At 37.2% G+C, this 19,584-nt stretch overlaps 1 protein-coding gene across 2 annotated transcripts in view; it reads left to right on the top strand.

Moving 5' to 3' along the window:
* Positions 1 to 1,170: 1,170 nt before the first annotated feature.
* The window catches only part of LOC145984962 (DNA mismatch repair protein Msh3-like), a 107,665-nt gene continuing 89,251 nt past the window's right edge, over positions 1,171 to 19,584 (top strand). For both annotated transcript variants that reach the window (XM_083118406.1, XM_083118405.1), the window contains exons 1-5: positions 1,171 to 1,251; positions 2,495 to 2,721; positions 5,932 to 6,299; positions 16,209 to 16,377; positions 17,913 to 18,021. In XM_083118406.1, the coding sequence (XP_082974532.1) occupies positions 2,563 to 2,721; positions 5,932 to 6,299; positions 16,209 to 16,377; positions 17,913 to 18,021 (805 nt within the window). In that variant the 5' untranslated portion in view covers positions 1,171 to 1,251; positions 2,495 to 2,562. The remainder of the gene's footprint in view (positions 1,252 to 2,494; positions 2,722 to 5,931; positions 6,300 to 16,208; positions 16,378 to 17,912; positions 18,022 to 19,584) is intronic.

Raw genomic sequence — 19,584 nt, 5'->3', positions numbered from 1 at the left:
TTTTTTAATTATGCAAGATATGTTAAATACACATTCTCAAGGTGGGCATTAGAAGTAGAGGTAAGGGGAATGTGGCCTCATCAATAATTCAGAAATTTGTATTATTTATAAGCCAGATATTGGTGAATTATACAGCATTTTCACGGTGTTCATGTAATCTCGATCTTTGCCATGATGGAGATGATGTGATCAGCAACTTGCTCTGGTAGCCTCGTAAGGGGTGATGCTTCCATGTAGTACACCCAATTGTCAACCCCACTTCCACATAGTTCACCCTGAACCAGTGGCGTCTCGTCCCTTGGGGCTTCCGGGGCTTAGCCCCTAAAGAAAAATGGACGTATTCACGTAATTATCAATCACCATGACGCATAACTATCACACAGTCTTTTAAAAGGCGATTTTTACCCACGTAAATTCATCGTCTGTTGCAATGGATACGACAGCGCTCCTAGCGGCATTGATGTCAATTATCTTTTTCCGGGGCACGTCGCAAAGGAAGGCGTGGCCTACACCCACCTACGCTACAGTGAAGGTCACATGCTAGCAGAGAGAGGAGGGGAGAGTGCAATGGATTTGAGTGCTGATTCGGGGCTAATTCCGCTGCGTCACGTTCGATTTCGCGTGATGTTCTGTAGTGTTTTGGTGGCTTTCATTCGCTATGTTTGAGTGAGTTTGGCAGGGTTGATGTTCAAACACAAATTGATGAAGGACATAGGCTGTCAATTACAAGACACAATGAATTTGTCTGGAAAAATAGGCATATATTAAATAGAATTATCGATTGCTTAAAATTCTGTTGTCGACATGAACTTGCTCTACGAGGACATAATGAAAGAGAACAATCTTTAAACATAGGCATCTTCCCAGATTTATTATCCCTTCATAGAAGAGGGAAAACTAAGAGGGAACTTCGTGTTCTTTATTGTAGTGAAGAGTTGAAAAGCATAAACTCTATCAGTAGATTGCATTCATTTTTTATTTAAAATTATTTAGAGGGTACCTTTTCAGAAACAGTAAAAATGACAAACATTGTTTTAATAACTCCAGTGGCAACAGCTGAATCTGAACGATGTTTCAGCACATTGAAGCGTATTAAAACCTGCTTAAGAAATGCAATGGGACAAGACAGACCAAATGCCTTGGCACTTGCTTGCAATAGAGATAGAATACATTTCAAACATAGAGGGCTTGAACGAAAAGTAATAACAAAATTTGCTGAGCAGAAGAATAGGAGACAACGTTCGTAGAAAGGTATGTTTCACAACAATACCTGTTTCTTTTGTAATCATGTGAATTGTCATTATATTTTAAATTCTTTAAAAAAGTAAGTCCAGTTTTGTAGTTTAGAAGAAGATGAATACCCGTTTTTTTGTAATTCATGTAATTTGTCATTACTTTTTTAAATTCTTTCAAAGAAGTAAGTCCAGTTTTGTAGTCTAGAAGAAAAAAATACCTATTTTTTGTAATTCATGTGAATTGTCATTATATTTTAAATTCTTTAAAAAATAAGCCCCGGCCAAATTTGAGGCCACGAGACGCCACTGCCGTGAACTGCATTTTGCAGACTAACGAGGCTCTGGCATCTGGACCTACGTCCAGTATAATCTTCGTAAGACTGTGTGTGTTTTGTCTTTATATGTGCTGAGTGCCTATTTACAGCCTCACCTTTTAACCAAGGTAAGAATATTTTAATCCTCAGAAACTTGCTTTATTTTTGTCATGATAAGGGACTGGGCCCCGTATAGTGTTACAAGTGCAAATAGCCTAAGTGCTGATGCACCCAAAATTTTTAATTCAAATTCAAATAACCTAAGTCAGAATATTTTAAGATTTTAGTTATGCAACATTGCAGTTATATTATTGTTATGGTAAGGGGCTGGCACCCAAAATTTTAAATTCAAATGGTACCCTTTATCCCCGTTGAACTACCTACAAGTACATTTTCAGAAAAATTCCCACTCCTGGAATCAAACCTGGGCCTCCTACATGGCAGTCAGATACCTTATCAACTGAGCCACCATCCCTTTTACCAATATTCTACCAATACAATATAAAATCGTCATGTGAGAACGAGAGCAACTTAACTCCAAAAAATACAGTGTTCAGTTTTTTAATGTATCTACTTGCTTTGAAAAGCTCAATTTTAAGCTGCTGTATTAAAAGAAAAGAAACACCTAATTGGAGATATGTTGATCTGGCTCGAAATAGAGCTCTTCAAAGCAAGTAGATATGTTAAAAAAAGAACTGAACACTGCATGATATGTTAAAAAAAACTGCAGTTTTGGAGAAATATTGATTTGGTAACTTATTGGCAATTTTACTGATCAACTGATACCATAGTGTACCTGTTAATATGTCTGATCCATAAAATCTACTATGCAGGTTCATCATTACATTTGAGTTCCTTATGTATTTTTCATTTTCTTGTTTGAAATTTGGCTTGAGTATTACGTATTTAGTTAATTTAGCTTTTTTTGTGTGTTGTAATTTCCAGATATCAGCATTATAAACATCATCATATCATTTGATTTCCCTTTAGCTGGGAACTAGAAGTTTTCCTCAATGGCAAAACCAAATTTATCAAAATTAAATGCCAGGGGAATGCAAGAGAATGTGAAATTAGAAGAAACGTCAAAGCCAAAACGAAGTGAACAGACTACAATATCCAGTTTTTTCGGTGGTGGAAACAGTAAAGGATCCAAAGGAGGAGCTGTGCCAAAGGTAATTGCTACCTAATAATTATACAGATAGCATCATGAACATAAACAAAATTGTAGAAATAATTGAATTCATTTTTAAGTCTAGGAATATTTCTATTGCTCAAATTCTGTGAGAAACAAAATAATCTAACAAAAAAAAGGTAAAGTGTTCCCCTGTGCATAGCACCACGCCATAAAGGCGTATAGGGGGTGTGGGGGTAACGCCCCACACTTTCTTGATCCGGTCGTGAGTGGGGGTGATGTGATCAGCATCACGCCCCTAACCGCCTTTACCCCCCAGGGTTTCCCCCAGGTACCCATGTTATTCGACGCTGGGTGGGTGCCGGGGCCGCTTTCACCGTTAGAAAAGTTCCCGGATTTGAACCGGCCGGGGATCGAACCCGGGACCTTGAGCATGGTAGTCAGACGCGTTACCGACTGAGCCACCGCGGCCACTAAAAATAATCTAACACAGTTATTTTTAGTGGTTTATATTTTATCTGCAATATTTCGTTCTGGTTTCCCAGAACTTTTTCAAGCTACACCAAAATATACATACAACAACACAACCTGATATGGCTAGTCACTCTGTGCATCTAATGAATGAATAACTTGTCTTTCTTTCCTCCTAGTAAACTGGTTTTTTCTTGCAGGTGTCATAGCTGGCTGTTTCTCTCCCTCCCCTCCATCCTGTAACCTGCTTTTCTTGTCTTCCCTCCCCTCCTTCTTCTGGTGACACTGGCCTTCCCTTTCTCCTTTAACTCATCTGGCAAGTTGAAATCTTCCAGTTTTATGCAGAAAATTCAAGGTGGCTACGGAAACTTAATCAACTTGCTTTCCAAATGCTTTTTATTAATTACCCCATTTCTTTCCAATTTCCCCTTCGTTTCTGTTCATTTTCTCTCCCCTGTTTATACATATGTGGGTTGTAAATAAAGTAGTGGCAACTGTCAGGAAAAGGTAATGACACAGTGCATGTGCTATCAGGCAGTGAGCAATGTCAGTTTGGGCCCATGTCGATATGTGGAGTGCCACAACTGGTTGGTACAGTGAGTGCTGTGGTGTATGTACAATGTTGAAATGAACACCTTTTTCTGGACTGTTCTAAAACATGTTTACAAAGGTAAAACAGTGATTGTGGATCAAAATCTAGGTTTGATCATGGCAAAAATGCACAAGAATGTGATCAAAACTTGCATGAAGCTTGAAGCAACAATAACTAGCCTTACTTGATGGTTGCACAATGGTGACAATATTGGGAACCCAGCATGATGCAATTTTCCTCATGTTAAGGTTGTTCTCATGGACGCATCGCACTCCTAAAGAAATGCACTTACATATTATGCAACCATCAGATACGGCCAGGTATTGTTGGTACAGGCTTCATGCAAGTCTTGCTGATATTGTCGTGCATTTTTTTCCACAGATAACGTGGATTTTGATCCACAATCAATGTTCTATCTTTGTAAACATGTTTTAGAACAGTACAGAAAATGGTGTTCATTTCAACGTCGTACATACACCATAGCATTTCCTGTACCAACCACTTTTGGCATTCCACACATCGACATGGGCCCAAACTGACATTGCTCACTGCCTGATAGCACATGCACTGTGTCATTACCTTTTCCTGACAGTGTTGCCACTACTTTATTTACAACCCGTGTATGTGCTTTATCTCTGCCACTTTTCTCTATTTCATTTTCCTCTATATAACCACTAAAAATAACTGTGTTAGATTATTTTGCATTTACAAAAAGTTGTTGTTGTTGATTTGGTGTTTTAAGTCCACTTTATGCACAGTACGGCTAATCAGGACTGGACCTACAGTTTAAAGTGGGATCCAAACCACTATGTGCCTCCACTGGGTATCGAACCCGGGACCCCTTGATTACAAGGCGACGACGACAAAAAGTTGTTAAGCGAACCTTTAAGAAGAACATATCTATGTGATACATAGTGAGAAATCAAGAGTAAATAATATTAACACTTCTTCATGCACCATTACGTTTCTTTTATTTGTGGATGTGTGAAGCACTCAAATTTGTAAAAGATTGTGCCTTTTAAAATTAACATTGAATCTCATTGACATGATTTAGCAAACATTAACCCTAAAAGTATGTCATAGTTTGAGCAGTATGACATGAACCTACATCTGAAGAAAAATAAAAATATATAAATAACTTACGTGAGTGAGTAAGAATGTTTCAGAACGACATTTCGGAAGTCTGTACTACTCCCTTCATCAGGTAATAAAATAAAAAAACTTGAGGTGCCGAACATGGTACCGCGTTGTCAAATCGTAACTTAAGGATTCAGGTTGAGGATAAAAAAGGTAAAAAACTTACGGTGACGGCATAAAAACTCAGATGGAATTCTTACTCACTCACGTAAGTTATTTATATATTTTTATTTGAATTGATAGTGAGTAAAACGCACCATTGGAATATGATCTGAAGAAAGTAAGGTCATACTAATTACTTGCTCTTCATGTAAATTTATTTGCTCTCAATATACAGTGTGTCCAGATTGATACTGACACATCTCAAATCATTGCAATAATTCACTGCATGAAGATAAATACACATTATGAGTCAGATGAGAGGAAGATTTTTCAAAATGATTTGCAACTTGTTATATTTTATTCATAAATGGTCAAAATAAGATGCAATTTCACACATATGTCATGTAACTGTCCAAGTTTAAGTGCCAATAGTTATCGTGAAGTTATCTCATAAATGCTCAATGTGAGCACCTTTCGTTACTCTGCACACGTCAATACGGTAGTTGTTAGCTGCCTGCCCAATCCATCGATGTGATGTAACCATCTCTCATTATTAAACTCCCTTACATTAGGGTGGAAGTGGCATTGGGCACCATCGAGCTGATAGATAAAGTCACACTGTCATGTGTCAGAAGAATTTAGAACTACTGGGACCGTTCCAAAAAAAAACTTAAGGATGTGTTCAATGTATTTCAGGGCATATTTGATTGGTGATTATGTTGTATTGCTCATGGAACATGTTTTTATCGTTCAAATCATTTTGAAACACTCTGTATTGTGATAGTGTTAAATCCTAGAATGGATATACTTGAAAAACTTTTTTTTATACCAGTGTTATCCAAGAGTTTGGTTTAAAATGCTGTTAATGTTCTGATATTTTAAAAATAGATATCAACTGATACCTAATGTGTAACTTGTAATAAGACTTAGTATAACTTTATTTTCCAGGAAACTGGAAGACAGAATAGAAAAAGACAGGGGAAATCTTCAAGAGATGCAAGCACTCCCAAGAAGCTATGCTTAAATGAGCCAACTCCGTCTACTTCTCAGCTTCCAAACGTTCGGAAAAGAACTTCTGCCCAGCTTTGTTCTAGTACTTTAACAAAATTGAGCAACTTTTCATCAGGCCATACTGAGAAGAATACAAAAAAGGTTAAGAATTTAGAAACACTGGAACAAAAGTCCATAAATAATGTTCAACAGCCCTGTGAAAGAGATCTAGATGCTAAACAGCATGGAGATACAATTTTTCCAGCAGAGCATCAAAATGTTAATGAAGATAGTGTGAATGAAGCAGTGTGCCAGAAAAATAAGAGGTAAAGTTGTGATCTTTTAGATGTGAAAGTTGTCTTTCATATTTGAGAGCATAAACTTTTTACACTGATGTGTACTTATTTTCATCACACCTAATTTATTATTGTAGCCCATGCAAATAGCCAGGGATGGCAGCAGGGGTGGTCATGTGTGGGCAGCCGACTGCCCAAAAATTCCTCTGCCAAGGTATTTGCCCACCCAAAACAAATTCAGGGTTGCTGCATGTATGGAAAACAAGGAAATGTGAGGGAATTTTGCGAATCATCTGTAATTTACGTGCATTTTGGAGTCTCCCACTTCTGGATTTGGTTCTTCTGATTCCACTCCCAGAAAAGATTCAGTTTAGAAACTTGTTTCTTTTGTTTATGATTCTTGGCAAAATTATGGTTCCTTTGAATTTCTGTAATACATTTTCACTTTTATAATACTAAATATTAGAAAGAATATCAAAGTAAAACTTGCAGTCCAGATATCTGATTGATAAGTAAAGTACATTGACAATATGATCATAATTATCGGAAAGGTTGGTGAAGAAGAGATTATCGTATATTTTTTTATAGATCATAGTCTTGTTGGCATTTCCTATAGGATTCCTATTTGAAAAAAAAAAAAAAAAAAAAAAAAAAATCCCCAGATGCTGTGTACATGTAAGCAAAAAAGCAGCATTTTCTACAACATTATAAATCCATCAGAAAATGAAAAATTGTGTATTGTTTATGGGATTTTTCTGTTGTTTTTATACTGTGGAGATTTGTTAATGGGGAAATAGTTCAGGTGTTAGCAATCTCGGCACCCATCTTGCACATACGTGTCTCATTTGCAAGTGATCGTGCAGAATGGTGAACGCACTACCATGGGAAATGTGTAACACGTCCGCCAGTTCATTTATTGTTATTCGGCGATCTACCTGAACAATGATGGCAGCTGTGTTAACCATGATCTCGTTCACTGCGGTGGCCGGATTGCCCGAACCACCCTGGTTTGTGGTTGAAACACGGCCCTCCTTAAACTGTTTGAACCACCGAAATGCTGTTGATTGTGGGACATCTTCGCCGTGTGCCTGTTGCAACATTTCATACGTTTCTGTGACAGATTTCTGCAGACGGATGCAAAATTTCAAAGCCGCGTACTGCTCCTCACGAACAGACTCTATTTTCCGTATGAGACTTCTGACCATTTGTGTTTTGTTTGCACAGTGTTGCCAGATGCATGCGCATATGCGCTTGTAATTTTATCGCTACATGTTCACTGTGTGATATATATAAAAAAATATTCTTTTTTTTTTACTAGCACTCATATTTAATTGAAAAATGCAAGGTTCAAAAGCAAAAAATCATGATGATAAACGTGTCTGTAAAAATTTCATTTTTGGACTGGAAAACCTGGAAATGTCAGGGAATTTCATAATCAAAAAATCGTACCAACCCTGAAATACTAGGGGGTGCTGATAAGTCCCCTAAGAAAAAAAAAGTTAAAGTTTTATGAAGGATTTATTCAACATACTCTCCCAATTCAATGCATTTTTTGCTGCAGCCCTGTAGTTTGTTTAGGCCATTTACAAAAAATTATTTAGGTTGGGTGTCAAACCATGCATTTACAGCTACAATTGCATCAGAAATGTTGCTAAATTTTTGTCCCTTCAAGTGTTTCTTTAAATTTGGTAATAGGTAGTAGTCCAATGGGGCCATGTCAGGTTAATAGGGTGGGTGATCCAATGTTTCAAACCCTAACATAGCCAATTTTTTGCATTGCAACATTGACCTTGTGAGGGGATGTGTTGTCGTGAAGGTAGACAACTTTCCACTGCATTTTCTCTTCAGCTCTGAGTGAAGCCTGTCCAGTAATGAAGCATAGTAAGCCCCGGTAATTGTGTGACCTTTGTAGATAATCAACAAAGATTACCCCATCAATATCCCAAAAAAATACTGCTAAGAACCTTTGCACTTGATTTTTGAACACAATACTTTTTTGGTCTCAGTGAACCACTGTGATGCCAATCTTTTGTCTCTGGATCATACAAATAGATCCATGTTTCATCCTCCGTGACCAAACGTTCCACAAAATTATTGCCATCCTGCTCAAAATAGCTCAAAACGTCTCTGGAAGCAAGCACCCTTGCATGCTTTTGGTTGGCATTCAAACATTTCGACACCCACTTGGCCGACAGTTTTGTCATGTGAAGATGATGACGAATTATGACTCCAACGCGTTCACGGGATATGCCTAGATCCTCTGCTATCTTTTTAGCAGAAATTCGTCAATCTGCGAGAATCATTTCATGCACCTGTTCAATTGTTTCGGGCACAATCACTATGGAGGGACTCCCACGGTGGGGTTCATTTTCAGTGACAAAATGCCCGGTCATAAATTTGACAACCCAGTTCTTAACAGTAGCATAGCACGAGGCTTGGTCCCCCATTGTTTGTAGCATCTCATTATCATATATGGTTTTTGCAGACTTTCCCTGGAGAAAGAGGAACTTGAATACTGCTCTACTCTCAACATCACTGAACTTGTCTCACTGCCCCGCCATCTCAACTATTCACCTGAAAAAGAAATAGTTTCATTAGTACCACTGATTTGATTGTTGGTAACAAACATATAGAAACATGTAGCTTTCAAACAAAAAAATAATTCTTAAAATAGGAAAATGGGAAGGGGGCAAAGTTAAGGACTTATCAGCACCCCCTCATATATACACTTTACTTTACTAGAATAAAGTAAAGGGGTTCACTAAATAAGAATGTTCTGGTGTTCATTTCATGTATGTTTTGCTCTTGAATACTGTCAATACTACAGTGTGTTTCAAAAGTCGTGCAACCCAAACTTTGAAATTCATATCGTGAAAACTATGAGAGTTATTTACACAGGTTTTTCTGTATTATAAAACCTCATCCATTCATATATTTTTCAATACTTAACATTATAATTTTACTCCATGCAGAAAATTAGATAAATTAATATCTGATGAAAGGCAGCATTATTTTTTTTTCCAGAAATTCACTATTGAGTGAAAAATATATATAACAAATCATCGATGGGTCATAATTAGATGTCTGATGACTGATGCTATGTCTGTCTGTCATTTGCAACCAATATTGATAATGTGCAGCATTTGATGAATTTATGACTGGTGATACATGGGTTGAGTGAAAATGTGCAATTTTTGGGACATATCTTCATAGCTGGCAACACTAGCAGGTCAAAATTTTGTCAATAGACGCACGCATCATATGCTTGAATGAATTATCATGAATCATGATTTTGTACCAAAATTAAACTCTTGAGAGAATCCTAGGCTGCCCCTGGCTACCCTGAATTTTCTCTTCACTTGCGCTGCATCACTACTGTGCCTGGTTCTTTAATTCATTCCGCATGGCGTATTCATCTGAGCAGGATGTGTGCATTGTTGAAGAGTATTTAACTACTCTTTTCTTACACTCATGTGCAAGAGGTTTTCCAAGAAAAATTCTCTGCTTCTCCTGTACCTCACAAAGCAACTGTTTTATGACTAGTGCGTCGATTTCGAGAAACTGGAAGTGTATGTGACAAAACACGAAGTGGTCGCCCATTGGTTTTAACCCCTGCCGCAGTGGGGGATGTGCGTACAAGTCTGTAACAATCTCCAACCAAAAGCCTTAGGAAACTTGCGTCCCAAGTGGACTTGTCACTTTCCAGTGCTCATAGGCCTGTGAAGAAAACTACCCTGAAACCATATCATGTTCGTGCTGTCCAAGAACTGTGAAACCTTGATAAGGATAAACGCTCGAAGTACTGCAGGTGGTTTCGATCTCTCATTGAAGAAAATGGCATCAGAATTCTTGATTTCGTTTTTTTCACTGATGAAGCTTGGTTGCATTTGAATGGTTATGTAGACAGCCAAAATAGCAGAATATGGTTCACTGAAATTTCCCATGCATTCCAAGAGGTACCGCTCCATCCACAAAAACTTGGAGTATGGTGCTGTATGCCGACGACATATTGTGAGTCCCATTTTCTTTGAGTGAATAGTGGATGGTGGTGTATACCGAGATATCATCACTCAATTTATTTCCCTGCTTCAAGAGCATGAACATGATTGCTGGTTTCAGCAAGATGGCACTACTGTCTGGCAGCCTTAGCTGAGACCATGGACGGAAGTGCGCATGCGCCAACTGGACGTGTTCATTGGCAAAATAGAGGTGACAGTACTTTGGTCAGGAAACGAGTTCTGTGAAAATTATCTGCTGCGAAAACAACAATGAAGTTTCAAACGTAGTAACATCTCCGCCAAAATACGTAGAGATGTTTATGAATTATGTAAGGGTACAGAATGAAAAAATAGCCATCCGTATACTATATAAGCACACAGATCATATCAGGAAAGTCTTCATCACATCACATTAGTACATAAACTTGTTTGTAAACCAGTAACTTTATTTTGGATCATTCAATTAAAATGATCTCCTTAGTAAATCTTATAATTAGCACAAATGTACACAGCAGTAATCAGGATAGTATTCACTAATAATAGTATTACTATACATAGTATTATAAATATAATAAAGAAAATGTAGTAACTGAATGGTTTGTGGCATTGTGTATTATATCGAGGGCGTTTTGTAGAATGTGCAACAGGGACCAAAACGTCACAGTTTTCTTTGTTCCACTTCAAAACGGTTTGTTACGAATTGTAAGAGACATCACAAACACAACAAAGCAAGCAGTAATAAACACAAGAAGCGAACCCATGCAAGCAAAATGCCAAGGGTAGTTTGGTGATTCTTCTACCTGCTTCCCCTCTCGCGTTTGGAATCGTACTTTCCAGCTAGTTTAGTTTCCCTTGGCCGGACTGTACCTGCCATACCTCCAATGAAACTATGGCATTTTTTGCAAGTTTCTTCATTGATTGATTTGGTTTTATTTTACTTCGCTTTTGTGCCACTTTTAGCTTATCGCGAAGATGAGGATGAGTGATGATAGAATTAAATTGATGAAGGGACACTCGCAAACACCCATGTCCAGGTTGGGATTTTAATGTGGGACCCCTGATGTCATAGCATGCTATGCTAACCACTCTGCCATGGGGGCCGGCTATCACAAGTTTCTTCACGAAATGATTGTTTCCAAAAATTTGTGGCCCCCAAGATCGCCCGATTTATCCTCCCCAGATTGCTATCTTTGGGGTTACCTCAAAGGAATAGTTTACGTCACACATCCAGCCATTCTACAAGAATTAACCCTTTCAGCCCTGATTTTTTCAGTTTCATAAAAAAAAACTTGTTTTTTGGGGTAAGGAAACACAAAATGATGAAATTTTTGTTCAAAGTATTATATTTCATGAAATACAAGACGTGCACTTTTGTGTACAACAGGTCTCAATGGTAATTCTTTGTAGTAGTATTCAGAGTTGGTTTTTATATGTATTATAAGCCATGGAATATAGTTTATATTTTTGTGAATAGTCTCCATCACTATGTGCCCCATCCAGATCAACTTCATCGTAATTACCCAAATCACTGTCTTTCAATATAGCTTTATACAGAGGATCTTCATCCATATCTGATAAATTGCCATTTTCCAAACAGTTCAAGAGGCATTCAATTTCCTTCTCTTTCAGAAAGGTTTTTGGTTTAACACGATGTGTCTTTGTTTTTGATTGATTGATTGAGTTGGTGTTTAAAGTCCAGTAAGCACAGTAAGGGTAATCGGGACTGGACCTACAGTTTAAAGTGGAATCCGAACTACTATGTGCCTCCACCGGGTATCAAACCCTGGACCCCTCAATTACAAGGTGACGACACTTCCACTTCGTCATCGGGAAGGCACAATGTTTTTTGTCGTGTGAAGGGTCTGAAATGTAAGAAAATATATGTAATTTACTTATTTTGTTCCTTACACAGTATTAGATGCAAATTAGGGTTAAAGTTTACTGCAGGGTGTCCTCTTGATTCTTACATAACAAATTGGAGTAAAATAAGTAAAGTAAAGTAAAATTTAACCCACATTAGCATTCGAATAATACGTATATGTAATGTATTTTATTTATAAATTATTTTATCTCCAGTTGAAAAATGTGGTGATGTAGTCAGTAGGGTGTCTACCACATGGGAGACCTGGGTTCAATTCCCGAGGTGGTTGATCTGAGGTTGGATTTTTTTCTGGCTTTGTCCCTGCATAAGCGACTTTGGGGTTCACCAAGCCTCAAATGAATGGGTACCTGAGGGGAACCCTGGGGAATAAAGGCAGCCAGAGCATGGTACTGATCACATAACCTTCAAAATAGCCGAGATCGAGAATGTGATGTGCCCTACATCCACATCCTCTAAATGTGTCTTCAGCATGGTGAATTTTACCTTTACGAGTAGAGAAATATAAAACGAATATTCTCCGTGCACTTTTATCTTCCTATATTTTATATTTTTATTTTTAGACAATATGCAAAGGAGTAATAGAGACTCCCACACAGTAAGAATAGGATAATGAAATAGTCATTTTTATGTCCACCATGTGAAGAATCCCAATTTACAAAATAATATCTGATAATATACCCCTTCTTGTGGGTTGGTATTGTGTATATGTGGCCATATTCCTTTGAATCAAAAATGTGAAGTACAAAATCCAGTCAAATTATTGCTTACTAGGTTTTACTAGCACATGGCAATATAAGAAACAAGATCAAATCAAGTTTTTCTTTACTCTATTTACAAGCACACAGGACATCTCTAAAGACCTGATATGCACAATTGTGTACGTCAACAAATACTGTGTGAGTACACAACAGAAACAATGAAACCAAAAACTATGTAAAGATTCTAAAAATATGAATATTAGGAAACATAGAAATTAGAATATACACACATTATATTGCATAAATAAATTATTTTCATAATAATAAATGAGGACTTACCAGGAGTATGTCTGCAACCTCTCATAATATATACTATCTAACTTCAAAGATGAGGTGGCGGTACCTGCCAGGTTCCAAAACAAGTTCTAAACACTGCTTCAGAACTCATCAATCAACCGCCGGCATCGTAGTTGTAAGAGGGCGGCAGCAAAAAATCATTCCAATGACGTACACATATGTAACAGGGTTATAGATAAACATTGAAACTGCAATTTTGAACATTCAAAAGGAAACACTTCACTAAGTTTCAACTAACATGCTTAGAAGAGTGCGAGCATGTATCTATGAGAGGGCACCCACTTTGAGCATCTCCTGTAAACGTGATACGTTTGCTATGGTTGTCAGACCGTTTCTGTTTTCGGACTTGACAACAATCAACAATATCAAACAACAACAAATGATCCCACAAATTGTTAAGAGTTTGTATTTACTGTTGAAAATCAATTCCCTGATGTTTTCAGCAAATTAACAATGTTTATAAAATAATAGAATTTCAGTAAACTTTCCGTATCTGGAAAACGGATTTCTTAAAATTTACAGGAGAAATTACTTACCGAATGCAGTTTCTTTAGACTTGTGGAAGTTCGGGGAAGTGTTTTCTCGCATCGTTCATTGAATTGTGTTGGTAAATCATGTATTTTTTTAAAATAAATGTGTGACCGATGCACTGTGTGCGATGACGTAATCCCGGTCAGTGTTTCCAAACATGTTTTTTTGTAACTAAAAAAGGTACGTTTCCGCAAATGGTTTGTGAGGCTGTGTGTCAATGGTCCAGGAGGCTATGCGAGAAAGGTCTGTGGTTCTACGCATTTTTTTTTCTAAACCAATTTTTAACTATTCTAACCTAAACATGACCCAACCTAACCTAACCTAACCTAACCTTATCGGAAATGGTTCGTGGGGCTATGTGTCAATGGTTTGTGGGGCTACGTAGGTATTTTTGGATGGAGTGGGGTGGAAACACTGCCTGCCGACTATGGTAGTGAAACTGTGACCACCATTTAGCATGTTACCTAAGGGGAAAAGAAACCAAAACTTACTTCATACGTCGAAAATATAGATTATTTTCGTTAAAAAAGCAAAATGCCACCTTCAGGAATGTTTCTCAATGCAGAATACGTAAGTAGGAATATGGAAAGTGACATAAATAGCGAGTTTCAGGCCTTTTCCAGATACGGAAAGTTTACCGAAATTTCTTTTATTTGGATAAATCATAACATAAATTTATTATCGCAGTGATAGCCTACATGATTGGTTTAGTGATTTAATCGGAACATGCAAATCCAAATTGTAATAATAATAAGAAAGTAGACATGAGTATTGAAAGGAACATAAAGCCTCGACGAAATCGAAAAGTGCAGCAGCCACATTTATGACTCACCCTTACCATTTTGTAAAAGTTCTATCAGCTGGGTCAAAATGTCAGGGTTTCCAGGTGCATAAATATTTTCACTTAAAAATCAAATTTTGGTGCAAAATTATGATTTTGATTTTCATGCAAATGTACAGCGAATATTTAAGCACATGTTGCGTGCATCTGTTGACAAAATTTCTACCTGCTAGTGTTGCCAGCTACGGAGATATGTCCCAAAAATTACACTTTTTCACAACCCATGTAATCGCCAGTCATAAATTCATTAAATGCTGAGCTGCACATGATCAATATTGGTCACAAATGACAGACTGACATGGCATCAGACATCTAATTATGACCCTTTGATGATTTATTATATATTTTTCTCACTCAAAAGTGCATTTCTGGAAACAATTTAATGCTGCCTTCCATCAGATATTAATTTATCTAATTTTCTGCATGTAGTAAAATTATAATGTTAAGTATTGAAAAATATCTCAATGGATGGGGCTTTATAATACAGAGAAATCTGTGTAATTATCTCTTACAGTTTTCATGATATCAATTTTCAAAGTTTGGGTTGTGTAACTTTTGGAACACACTGTAGAAATGTTCACAATTATCATCCCGTAATAACTTTGCTGTCCTTTGGTGAAACATTCGTTTAGTCAGCAAGTTTACAAAAATTGGAGCAGATATCCTGGTGAATGAAATTAATTTCAGCTTTTATTTGAACTCCCTTAATTTTGTCATTGGAAAGCGAAAAAAATTACTTGTGATCAAGTGAACACCGGTTATTTGAAGCTGCCAATAGCCAGGTCATCGCAAAGGAAAGTGCAAAATTATGTTTGAAATGATCAGGCCCAGACTTAGAGGGTATGATCCCTGTGGGAAAAATTGCTTTGAGATAGAAAATAAATGCTTGGATTGTTGTTGAAAAAAAATAATAATAATACTAACCATCTGACATAACTCGATCTAAAGGTGGAACTGGAACAGTGTTTTAGGGGGTGGTCCTTGATGTTGTCAGCACCGAGTCTCCATGTACATAAATCCCAGACTAAATATGATAATGTAATTTACTAACAAATAACCACCTCCTCTTCACCTTCTTCCTGAAGCTACACACAAATGTATTTCTACCTTTTTAATTAGATCTACATTGGAAAACAAGGAAAGACATGGATAAACTCATATGTTGATGCCTGTCCATCCTAATTTATCAAAGTACGGCTGAAAATTTCTGGCACCACCCCTGCAAAAAGCACTCATAGGATGCTTTTTCCAGTGGTTGAGGAATCTGCAATTTTCCTATGACTCAGTGACATGGCATCACAAAACATTACCTCACTGCCATCTGAAATTTGCACCTGAGGTTGCTGATAAACCATGTTGTACAGTATTGCAATCCAGTTGTTGCTATTATATATTTCTGCAGAGTTATGGCTTCAGTTCTGTTTCTTGTGTGATTCCTAGTGAATATAGGATGAAAAGTAGTGGCTGATAGCATCAAAACAAGGCCTTAACAAGCAAGAAATTATTAAGAAAGGGTAGTGTTGTGTTCGCAAGTAAATATTTAACATACAAATGCAATTTCAAGAGTTTGCATATCATAATAATTCTGTGAGATGTTACTTAGACCATTATTATTTTTTTCTATTTTGCTAGGGAAAATGTGATGAAGAGAAGCAAGGAATGTCATAGGAAAAAATCTAATACAAATATTAAATATACACCCCTTGAGCAGCAAGTAGTACACTTGAAGAAACAGTATCCTAACATTATTTTATTTATACAGTGTGGATACAAATACAGGTTTTTTGGGGAAGATGCTGAGGTACGTATGCCAGTAATTGTGTATTGTTAGATGTGGCTGCTGCATTGCAAGGAAAGCATCACAATATGATTCTATTTAACTTTCAGAATTATTTGTTTTACAGTTAAGGATGACACAAGTAGGCCTTAAGGGAAAAAGAAAACTTTCTGCATATTTTATGTGAGATTGTGTAACATTTTGAAAACTTCAAGTAACTAGATAACAATTAAAATAATATGTATTTCACAATTGATTGGCATACATGTTAGGAACTTACTAATAAGTAACTTTAAAAATAGTGGGTGGAGATTTAGGGGATATATTGAAAAATATATATAAGAACTTTACACATACTTGTGAATATTTAACCACTGTTTCTAGTTTTAGAGATGTGGGTATGTCTAAAACAATGCCTAGTAGGATTATTTAAATGTATCCAGGGATAAATGGGACATTAATGAAATCTACAGTGATGTGTATTGTACTTATGATGCTCAAGTTGCCTTGGCCACCGTTGAAATCATTCTTCTTACTGTACAAATACACAAGCAAATTCCTAAATATGAAGATTGAAAAGAAATCAGAAGTGTTGGAAGGAAAACTTCATTGGTGTGCTCTGTTGTTCTTATTCATTGGCCAATTCATTTCAAAGGTCCATTGCCTTTATTTTCCTGGATAATGACAACTGCAATTAGCAGACCAATGTGGAAACATGAAACCTTTTTCACACTATATTTTCACCATATTTACATCATGCTAAGCATAGTCTGTAACAAATGCACACAATTCTGCTATAAATGTAATTCATGTATCTTTTTTGCAATAAATTTGTGTGTACACAGTAAAACTTTTACAGTTGGTAAAATGATTAATAAGCTGGTATATTTTATAACCAAAGTATCAGTAAATATGTTTATGTCTAATACAATCTAACCCTGATTTTACATTTTCCCACACTTAAGTCTTTTTCTGCTTTGGTCTTGCGAAAAAACTTAAAAAATGAGGTTTCGTTGTATATACCCATCCATCCTCTAATTGAGGTTTCGTTGTATATACCCATCCATCCTCCCCCTTCTATTTGTAATATTTTCTTGCTAAAGCTTCATATGCTATTTGACACTGTGTATTCGAACACTTTGGCTAATCATAACTATGAGGATAAATGATGATTTTATAATTGTATTTTTGTTATTTGCCTCTTTTGGCTAATCACAATGATGATAATGAATGGCAATTAGATGAAATTGATGGTCACTCACAAAGACACCCACGTACGGATCGACTCAAATCCAGGAACTTTAGTGATGAGATTGAAAGTCAATCACTTTACACAATGGGCCATTGAACCGGATACAAGAAGAATGAATAATGATTGGATGGTATTGATAAAAGAGGGAGGGACATGCAATAAACACCCAGGTGAAAAGGTTCCAAGATCATGAGTTGACTAACAGCATCAGTTGTAGCTGGGAATATCTACAGATGTGATAATAGCACTAGTTAGTATAAAAATACTTAGATTGCCATTTTAATTATTGCACTGCTTTTAATTTCAGATAGCTTCAAAGGAATTAAACATAATAGCGTACGTGGATCATAATTTCCTAACATGCAGTATTCCAACACATCGGCTTAATGTGCATGTTCGAAGGCTTGTAACGAAAGGTATGCAGAACTGAAGCAGTAGCATGATGCAACTGTAGGTAGATAGTAGTGCTAACATATGATGAAAGTCAGTGTACAAAATTTCACACAGGTGGGTGAACATTCTGGCCATTTATGTCCTTTCATTTGGAGTCATGCATGTGGTGCATGATGACTGTGATGGATCCGAGAAAGGAACAGCAAGTTTGCATGAAATGTGCAAATATTGGGATAAGTGTGAGGGAGACCCAGGCAATTATTACATGTGTTTGGAGAAGAAAGCATGAGTGTTTGAATGGCATGCTCAGTTCAGGGCTAGGTGGACATCCATTAAAGATGAGGAACACACAGGGAGGTTCCCCAGCTGCACAAAACATGGCATTGTTGCCAAAGTTCAACACCTTGTTCATGTGTATCCACCTTGAACCTTTCATTACCTAGCTACCATGCCAAGAGATTCTGACTGCTGAATTGGTCATGCATTGTGTCAGTACTAAATTTGTGCTGGGGATCCTGACAGCTGATCAGAAGCAACATCATGTTGATGCCTGCAAGGAGCTTTGTAAAGTTGCCTACGAAGATGTTCAGGATTATCACTGGTGATGAGAGATGGGTTTACCGTGAGACAAAGAAACAATCCTTTCTATGGAAAAGTCCTCTTGTAAGACCAAAAGAAGAGGAACAGGTGAAGTGCAAAGTTAACAGCATGCTCATCGCTTTGTGCACAAAGAATTCATCCTAGCAGGTCAAACAGTCAATTCCACTTAGTACTGTGGCATTTTGTGGTGGCTGCTTGAAAATGTACAAAGACTTTGGCTACAAAAGAACTGGCTTTTGTATCATGTTACTGCACCGTCTCACACTTCCTTGTTTACCAGGTACTTTTTGACCAAATGTAACATGACTGTCATCCCCCACCCACCCTACCCACCTGACAATCTCCTGTGAATTTTTTCTATTACCCGAACAGATGATCAATTTGAAGGGTCATTGGTTTGACAGGATTATGAATTCAAGCAGAAATGCAGGCAGTGTTGTACACCCTCGCAGAGCATGTCTTTTAGTATACATTTTTAAAATGGCAGAAACACGGGGACTGGCATGTACTATTTCAAGGGCAGTGGTGGCCAATAGGCCCAAGGTGAGTTTTTGACCAGATGGTAATGCCAGACCCGAACATTTTGGATACCACTTTATACATAATTTTAATAATAAATCTGCTACACAAACTATGACCTGTTGACCACATTCAGTCTGCTATAGGTTAGAACTTATGACTCTGACACTATTTTGAAGCATTATTCTGGCTGAGCAGATAAAGTGAACCACTGATCATACGGAACTGTTCAACACTTACAACCTTAGTGACAATGAAGTTCGACCAGTCACAAATATAGGAGTGCGTTGTGAAAGAAGGAGAACACATGCATATGCTGAACATATTTTATTCAGCAGGCTACATGGAACAAAGGAAAACATAAATTTCCGCTGCAACGCAGCAATGTATGGTGTCCACACAAAATAAAACATTTTCGTCCATCTACACGTGACATTGAAGTTCGACCACTGTTAGAGGGGATCCTG

The sequence above is a fragment of the Lepisma saccharinum genome, chromosome 3 (genome assembly GCF_977018435.1).
Source record: "Lepisma saccharinum chromosome 3, izLepSacc3.1, whole genome shotgun sequence".
In the NCBI taxonomy this organism is placed as follows: domain Eukaryota; kingdom Metazoa; phylum Arthropoda; class Insecta; order Zygentoma; family Lepismatidae; genus Lepisma; species Lepisma saccharinum.
This window is presented reverse-complemented; position numbering and strand designations above follow the sequence as displayed.